The sequence below is a fragment of the Rhinichthys klamathensis genome, unplaced genomic scaffold, assembly GCF_029890125.1.
Source record: "Rhinichthys klamathensis goyatoka isolate OS25496 unplaced genomic scaffold, OSU_Roscu_1.1 h1tg000207l_1, whole genome shotgun sequence".
NCBI lineage: Eukaryota > Metazoa > Chordata > Actinopteri > Cypriniformes > Leuciscidae > Rhinichthys > Rhinichthys klamathensis.
This window is the reverse complement of record NW_026606732.1, coordinates 573,654-583,184: the sequence shown is the minus strand read 5'-3', so window position 1 is coordinate 583,184 and position 9,531 is coordinate 573,654. Positions and strand designations below refer to the sequence as shown.

Genomic DNA, 9,531 nt, shown 5'->3' with positions numbered 1-9,531 from the left:
GATTGGGGAGATGCGGAGAGCAAGGATTGTGTGTTCTGCAAGAGTTGGGGTAAATAACAATGTCACGATCCACACTCACAAAGACAAAGTAAAATCCAATAGTGCAGTAGTATTTATTAAGGGAAATCCAAAACTCATCAACCAGTCCAGGCAGGGGTCATAATCCAAATATATACGATCCGAAAACATAAAACAATAAACAAATAAGCACAACGCAGAAACAGACCTTAGATGTGGTGTGATGAATAACAAGGACTCCGTAACAAACACTAAACAAGCAGGGTACTTATGCCGCGTTCCAGGCAACCTGTAACCCGTGTTGTTCCAACCTTATACCCGTGAAAGTGCACTGGAACGGCAGTCAAACCCGTGACTTCCCACCCGTGAACTCGTACTAGATCGATGCACTCCCAGTTACGAGCTCTGACGTCACATAGCCCGCGAAACCATACAAAACAACAATGGTTTGTTTAAATCTAGCTACCACAATTCCTTGCGCTCAGGTAGTTTGGCGTGACTGGCCTGGAATGCTACAAAGTCGTGAGTCGTGGTTTGAAGTCGTGATTTACGTGCTCAAAAACCTGCCTGGAACGCAGCATAATACACAGACTAACAAGCATAATGGGTGACAGCTGGGTGCAATGAACAATGATGAGAACAGACAAGGATTGTGGGAAATGCAGTTTCTAATGTGACTGACACCGTGGGAGAAGGGGACCTCTAGTGGTGAACCAGGGAAACACAAAACAAACCTGTGACAAACAAGCTGAGCAAAAATACATTATCATGTTTAACTTTGTCCTTTCAAAGTTGCGTTGGATTTTCTCCTCAGTGTAAAGGTTGAGAGACTCATCTATCTGTTTTCCATGTTCGTAGAGTTGGTTTCTGGAGTAAATATATAGGCTATAATCTGTGTGTTTACACATGTTTTTAAAAAATGGCGTGTGCTGGTGTTTCACATGCGTTCGGCCAATCAGTGAACACTGACATCACGGAGAGTTCCTATAGCGCTGGTTTAGGCCGACTCTAGGGTAGGAGGGTAAGGGTTAGATTAGTTATTAGCTAAATTAGTTCCTCCAAAAGGAGTTCCTAGAACTAAAATCGTTACTAGTTCCTGCGGTGCGAACGCGCCAAACTCCGGGAACCTCCGCCAATAATTCTAGGAACTATGAAATGGTTCCTCCGGTGCGAAAGCCCTTGCTCTCTCATTGGCTGTAGGTCAACATTTCACACAGCAAGATTTTGAATCGCTGACAGGTCCAGATATTTAGAATGCCAAATATCTCATGGACACCGGTGACTCATCATTGAATAGGTGTGTTCGACATCGGCTGCGGCTGGATGTAAGCGATCGGTGAGAGTAGCCGCGTGCAGGCGGGGAGGAGCTGCAAACGGAGACGTGAAGTCGGACACTTTCTGGTTCCCGTAGTGACCGCTCACGTGGTGTTTGTATACTTTACCACAGCTGAAGTGAAATAAATTAAATATTTGCCAAATGCACAGATGTTTCAGACACATTTTCATTCAATACTTTATGTACTGCTTCATACTGCATCTGTTTGAACAAGAATAAAGTTCAAAATAGCCACTATCAATGAAGTGCAGTCGACGTTTTTTAATCACTTTTATTTTGATAAACATAACACAATATAGCCTAACATCACGACTACATCACGACTACATGAAAAGAGTGTTTACTGTTATAAAAAACTGATTTGTGAGCTTTAGTGGAACTAAAGGTGTGAGAATAAACACGAAACGCACGTGATCGTTGTCATGCGTTGAATCCGGCCAATCGTGGAAGAGCTGTGTCGTCATCAGAGCTCGTGCAGCCCCGAGCAGCCGCTCTTTAGAAGCTGCGCTGGCTGAGTTCTTCGGCTACTCTCGAATCGCTCTCGCGGTACTTTGATGGCATACGTCACAGTCACGTGGTGTCGGCGCTGTATCAAGTCGGACAACATTTCTAACCGGCATGCACTGCTTCAAGTCTGCCGCCGATCGGTCTGCGCAGAGCTGCATGAAGTCGAACAAGCCTAATCTCTCAGATCGCATCACGTGACCAATTTCGCAAAACCAGTGTGTAAAAAAATGCTGTGTGAACTCGGCATTAAATAACCCAGGTGAAATCCCCAGCACTGCACATTTTGCACATTACCTTACCTGAAACCCACTTCAGGTTTTGTAGTCTCTACTTATGAGCTGATGAGTTGAATCAGTTGTGTTAGATGAGGGAGACATACACAATGTGCAGGAATGAGGTTAAAAACACGACGTGTATAAATTCAGAGTTTAAATGCCTCTTTATTAATCACAAAAAACACAGGAAAGTACAACCTTGGAGCACAATCATTTGCTATAGGCTATGCTCATAACAATTCATAATGAACAAGAAGTCAAATAATACAAAAGCTGGAAATTAGTATACCTACATTTATGTTGCAGATATGTTCAGACTTAAACTAAAAGAATGAAACAAAAAATAATAATTGATTCCCCTTTAACATAAAAAGCTTAAAGTTAAAAACAAAAAGCACATACAATGTCCCAGTTTAAGAAGCAAAAACAACAGACTAACAATAGCTGAAAGTAATGTAGATCTGGGTATAATTACAAGTTGAAAAGAGGTTGCTATTTTTGGGCTAATTGTTTTTTTTCTTCTCTCTGTGTTCCTTGTACTTCTTCACAGCAAGATTCGCACCCATTCCCAATCCAGTTGCAACACCAGCTGCGATCAAAACTGCAGGTAAGATCACGACCTCTGTTACTCCCAAGACTACACCTCCTGCTATTGCTGCTCCTGTTCCTACAACTGATCCAACTCCTAATGCAACATCCACTGCCTTTTTTTTCATCTCTTTTATTTTAATTATTTTCTGAGCTTTTTCAAACATTTCATTAGTGTAGTGGTTTCCCCCGTTTTCCTCAATTATTCTGTCAATCTTATCCATCAGTTCAGTGACCTGAGTGCGGTTCTTCGTGTCTTCGTTGTTGAATGCGTGATATCTGCCACCACAGCTGTCAGTAAGAGTCCTTAGATGCTGACATTCTCCAACAAACTTTTGCAAAGGTTTACCTTTCAGCTGATCGCCGTGAGTGAACAGAATGATGGTGTAGTGCACAGCATCTTCTCCAAAGTTCTGCTGAATCAGTTTGACCGTGTTCACCTCCTCCCGTGTATATCTCACACCCAGATTGATCACCAGCAGGAACACATGAGGACCAGGAACTGACAGGTCAACACAATGCTGTATCTGAGTCTTCATGTCTACCGCAGTCATTGCTCCACAAAACCCTGGCATGTCAATTACAGAGATTATTCTTCCTCCTCGCAGCGCAGATTCTTTACTGGACTTGGTTGTGACCTCTTTAGGGGAAATTTCTGAATGAAACACTGTCTGTCCCAGGATGGTGTTTCCTGTCGCACTCTTCCCTGTTCCAGTCTTCCCCACCAGAATGATCCTTACCTCAGATGCTGCAAATCAACAACTATCATAAGGATTTGTTCAAATAGGATGTATTTTTTAGTCATACAATATTTAAAATGCATTTAATGAACTAACACACTTTTGAATTAACACTCTATCTGCAACATGGCATCATGACTTTGCGTAAACATACACGCCACTTTCAAGTTAAGTGGCGTGTTATCTATACGCATTTTGAGCTATCCACGTGTATGTCCACGCCGAAACGAACCGTCATCTTTTGCGTGTATGTCTACGCCGTTAAATGTCCGAGTGATTCCGCGTGTATGTACACGCCGTTAAATGTCCGAGCGAAACGAAGCAAAACGTAGATCTACATCTGGGGAGCGATATTTTTTTTTCCTAGGATGGTAGGGGAAGACTCGTAAATGGTATTAACCCCAGTGACGGGTAGGTTTAGAGACGGGGTTGGGGTAGGTCATATATTTATATATACAGTAATATAACGTTAAAGGGATAGTTCGGCCAAAAATGATATTTAACCCATGCATTACTCACCCTCAAGCCGTTCGAGATGCCAATCTTGTTTCAGACGAACACATTTTCAGTTATTTTAGAGAATGTCTTAGACCCTTCAGTGGATATAATGTGAAGCAATGGGGTCCACCTCCTTCAAGTCCCAAAATGTGCATACATCCTTCACAAAAGTAATCCATCCGGCTCCAGGGGGATAAACGAAGGCCTTCTGAGGGTAATCCGTGCGGTTTTGTCGTAAAAATATACATATTTAAAACTTTATAAATGAAAATATCTGACTTCCGGCAACGATCGACGCGCGTTCACGGGTGATTTGTTTTGCTCTGCTCTCTGGCTGCGCTGGCGCGTTAGTTCTACGTCACGACGGTTCCTACGCTACATCCTACCTCGTACGCCGACTTCCATCACCCGTGAACGCGCGTCGATCGTTGCCGGAAGTCAGATATTTTCATTTATAAAGTTTAAAATATGTATATTTTTACGACAAAACCGCACGGATTACCCTCAGAAGGCCTTCGTTTATCCCCCTGGAGCCGGATGGATTACTTTTGTGAAGGATGTATGCACATTTTGGGACTTGAAGGAGGTGGACCCCATTGCTTCACATTATATCCACTGAAGGGTCTAAGACATTCTCTAAAATAACTGAAAATGTGTTCGTCTGAAACAAGATTGACATATGCATCTCGAACGGCTTGAGGGTGAGTAATGCATGGGTTAAATATCATTTTTGGCCGAACTATCCCTTTAAGTCAACGGCGTTGATAAACACGCTGAAAAGCGATTATGCGTGTTGAAAAAAGAATGGAAATACGAATTGGCGTGTCATACATACGCCATATCATGAGATGAGTCTTCTATGGGCCCTATTTTAACGATCTTAAAAGCAAGTATCAAACATGAAACGCAAGTAACTTTTTGGGCGGATCTCGGGTGTTATAGCGGCGGGATAAGTGACGCTTGCGCCCGACGTAAATCTAAAATGGGTTGGTCTATAGTAGCTACATTACTCAGAGGTGTGGTTTGGGCATAAAACTAATCAGAGCGACTTCTCACATTCCCTTTAAGAGCAGGCGCGCTTGTTCCATGGCAGATTGCTATTATGATGGAGGATTTGCCAGGCGCACAACAGGAGCGGTTCACGGCCGAGGAGACCGGCGTTCTCGTCAGGGCCGTAAAACACAGAGAGTGGCGTTGTATGGGGATGGAGAAACCCACCCAAATTAGCTTCGGTTAAACAGGCGGATAATAATTTGGGTAAATGTGTAAGCTAGATTATGCCTATTTTTTCACATCTTCATGGACACCACAATGATTTCCCTCATGTGGTAATATGCTTCCTTGTAATTATGTATGGTTTGCAAACATGGGAACTGCTGCATCTGTGTAAATGAGATAAGCGAAGTGTATGTACACTGTAAAAAATGATCGTGATTTTAACGGTAAAACACTGTAAAAATGCTACAGTGAAAAACTGTTAATTGGTTAACAGAAAGTTTCCTTACTATATACGGTAAATAACTGTGATATATATATAATGGTACATTTAATGTAATTTTACCGTAAAATACCGTTAAATTTACAGGTTTTGGAAATGTAAATTGACATTCCCACAATTCCCTGCGTGACACTTCACATTTGATGTATTTTATTTTTAAATAACTGTTTCTTCATAATTTTCTTAGTTTTTTTCTAATCAGTTATGTACATCAGGGTTTTATGTTACATTCAATGTTGTTAAATTAATGCTTATTGCATTTTTTAAATTTCAACATGTTACCATGATGGTGTTTAATGTTTGTATGAATGACACTGTGCAGCTTCTGTATATTAGTAATAACTTTCTTGTGGAAGAGTTGCTTATGATGAGTTTTGGTTGACAATTTGACTCTCATCACTGCTGTGATTGTTGACTGTCAGTGTATTACAATGGAAAAAAACAGATATTAATACTTCAAAAGGTCAGTAAATTAACATTATATCAGATAATGAAATACGGTTTATTGTTGTAAAATTATATACGGTTAAAAGTCTGTGAAACCTAAAACGTTGCTACCGTATTTTTAACAGGAAAACTCTGGTAACCACAGCTGCCAGGGTTTTCCAGTAAATTTAATCGGGGGTTTTTTACAGTGTACGTTGTGCACACGCTACATTATGGCCAAGCATGCGCCCTTAAAATAGCATCTGAATAACGCGCCTCTGACTTTAGACTAGGTTTCTTCTGGTCAGTGGCAGAATTGTTTTTTGAAACTGCACAATGTCACAGTCCTCGTCTGCACCTGTCTGTCCCTGTCTGCACTACACTTCCCAGAATCCTCCTTGTCTCCACACCTGAACTCACTCCCTCACTTACCAGCCTGTTCATCGTTATCATCATCTGTGTCACCTGTCTTCACCTTGTTATGTTTGATTTGTACTTGTATTTAGTTCCTTCAGTTTAGTCATTCTTTGTCAGTAGTTAGTCTTACTTATTATGTTGTGAGTTGTTCTGCCTGTTTGCCTTCTTGTACCTGTTTTTGAGTTTACACTTAGTAAATGTTTGCATTGGAGCTTTTGCCTCGGCCTCCTTCTTCAACCCGCACCACAACCGTGACACACAACAGCACCAGGGAACGTTTGCGCCGGAACACGCTTCCTCCGCTGAACTGCCCCGGGAGCACAAGTTAATTCCCTAATTTACCGACGTGCGTCTGTGGAGGGAAAAGTCTGCTGTGTGTCGAGTGCAAAGTAGGAATGATACATGCGTCGGGTATAAAGTCAATTGTGCTGGGTGCAAGATAGGGCCCTAAAACTCAAAGATGATTGTGACATCATCAATAAACACCTAACAGATTATTCCCAGTTTTTCTCTTGGCATATTTGCCAAGAGAAGTATTTGGATCGTGTCGAGACTTTGAAGCTGCACTGAAACTGACATTTGGACCTTCAACCCTTTGGACCCCATACTCTCGAAAGCTTTCGTTTAGTTAGAACTCTTGTGTAAGTGAACTATACTAAGCATTTGTCAGTACAACATACTATTCCTATTTCACTTAGTTTTGTTTTTGTTTTTAAGCAATCATCTGAAGATAAAAGCAGACATAAAATCTCTAAGGTCTCAGGTCTGATCTGTAGTAAGATTTTTTTGGTCAGGAATAAAATGTACAATTATTCCACTTTATGATGATGAAATATATCACCTGATCATCTTTGTTTCTGGCTTCCTTTGCAACATCATGTGTTTTGGTTGCAAAGACCACAAACCCACATAAAAAGTCCCGATTGCCGATTTCGAAACACGCTCTATCAAACTGCCAAAGTCACGTGATTTATGAATAACGCGGCTTTCTTGCATCATGACCGTTTTGAAATGAGAATTACAATAATATAAATTAAGTTCCGAGTACCCAACTAAAGGGAACACTAATCACCATAATGGTGTGTTCAAACAAAACATTTTAGGAAAATCAACATCAATTTATGAAGTCATCTTATGTGATGTTCTCTCAATTTTTTCAGTTGTAGTGACAATTCATCATTCAAGATGACTTTGGGAAAGTCAAAGACTTTTTTTTTTTTGACAAAATGGCACTGAAACCAATCAATTAATCTTAACTTGGGTTTTCTGAGTAAACAACACACACAGAACTTTATATATTTTTGTGTGTGTGTGTGCTAAATTTAAAGTCCTTAAAGAAATACAATACATGGTTTTTGTTACTTTAAAAACTGATTATTCTTTGTTCTTCAATGACATTCTTGCAAAAAAAATTTATCGTGTGTTTTTTTTTCAGCCAATTACCTCTCATTGTTACATCCATCCCCAGCTAGGGTTACAACTCACCCGAGTAGTGGGGTTGCAACAATGGAACTCACATAATCTGTGATCATGTCCAAGTGAGTTATTTTTATTAGACAAATGTGGCTATAATGTATCAAATTTTGAGAGATATAGAAAAAACAACCACTGAATTAACGATGCTCAAACAAAAAGTTTCACTTTCATCCCTGATCTCCCTTAAAAATATATGGAAATATATTTTCATTCCGTAAGAGATGTCTTTACATTATTGAACCTTCTCAGTGAACTATTGACTGATAAACAGAAATTAGAATCAAATACAACCTTTTAATGAAATTCATAAAGTGTTATACAAAGTCTATCTATATCTTATTGTAAAAATAATGTACAGTGAAAGCCTGACAACATTGAAACCTCTAATAATCGTTACACTAGTTAGTATCACTTTGAGAAACAAAATTAGGGGGAAATGAAATCACTTACTCAATGGGACATTTGAGTTATCGAACATTCTGGAATAGTCACTTGACAGTAATGCCTCTGTGAAAAAAAATCATGTTGATTAAATTTGATACTTATTGCATGTTACTTAAACTTAAAGCATTTCAATAAATGACTTACCCGTATCACTCATTTCTGAAATGTTCTGGATATTTCTTAGTTGTGAATGCTGTGTATAAGCTTTACTGTATATGTTGATCAATCAGTTATATATAATGCTCCCCAAGATCTCCCCTATCTTACTGTCGGAAGCCTAGTTTCGTTATAACAACAGGAAGGAACAGACGTTGCTTTTTTAATGTCTATAAAAGGAGATGATTACATTGAAACTGAAAATGTTCCAGATGGCAAGTAACCATTGAAACAATGTTAAATCAATGGTAATGTGTTAATGTCAAGGTTAAACACATTGAATAAACATCACTTTTGAACACCAATGTTTATTTTTTTTGCAATTTCATCAACAACCAAAAAACAATGGTAAAGGCATTGAATCAATATAACAATGTGTTGTGGTTCAACATCATGCTTGCTCTCTAAGAAAATGCAACACAACTACACTTGACTTAAAGACACAAAGGGGACTGGGAAAGGGTTAGACTTTACAAGAGCAACTTCATAAACAGCAGTTGCAAATAGATAGCATTCTTCAAAGTTTAGCTGAAATACAATCTGTTGGATCAGTCTGTCTCCCATGCCCCTAACTCTGAGGAAGGACCAGCTTTCTCAGAGACGGGGCACCCTATGGCACCTGCAATGAACTTTATCAACCATTCAAATGTTTCATGCATAATCATTACTTTTGCCGGTTCTTTGCATAGACAGTAAAAGAAAGGTTCTTTGTGGCAAGCTTTATTTCAGGTGTTGCGTGATATCTCTGCGCCCCCTGTGTTGACGCTTCACACTCCTGTCCAGTTGGTGGCGGTAAATGCACCTTTTAGCTGGTTTGCCAACCGCCATAAAACTCCAAAAGAAGAAGAAGAATAAATGACTTCCTTTTACACTGAAAAGTTCACGCACATCCACATATGAAATCACCGCATATACATATATACACAACTAAAGCCTGCATCCACGTTTTATTTTGTATGCATGTGTAACAGTTTTACTCTGGTTGTGTTTGTTTTCTATTCAATGAAGACAACGCCGATTGAAGAGGTCTCAGCATCTTTATTCTGCAGAAATACAGAGCACAATTAATATATTCTTTTTTGTGGGATACACGTCTCTCCCCTTCAGTCTCATACAGCTCATACAGCACGGAGAAAGCAGCCCGCTCGTCAG

General features: G+C 39.8%; 1 protein-coding gene across 1 annotated transcript; it reads right to left on the bottom strand.

The window, feature by feature from the left end:
- Positions 1-2,518: 2,518 nt before the first annotated feature.
- Positions 2,519-8,427, bottom strand: LOC130096852 (GTPase IMAP family member 2-like). Its single transcript, XM_056263540.1, has 3 exons — positions 8,368-8,427; positions 8,230-8,286; positions 2,519-3,472 (listed from the first exon to the last, which is right to left on the bottom strand). The coding sequence occupies exons 1-3, from the start codon at positions 8,378-8,380 to the stop codon at positions 2,640-2,642; spliced, it is 903 nt and encodes a 300-aa protein (XP_056119515.1). The 5' UTR covers positions 8,381-8,427; the 3' UTR covers positions 2,519-2,639.
- Between the last annotated feature and the right edge of the window lie 1,104 nt (positions 8,428-9,531).

Coding starts and splice junctions, on each gene's coding strand:
- LOC130096852 (XM_056263540.1), bottom strand. Junction 3,473..8,229: donor TAACTCAAATGTCCCATTGA/GTAAGTGATTTC, acceptor GTTGATTTGCAG/CATCTGAGGTAAGGATCATT.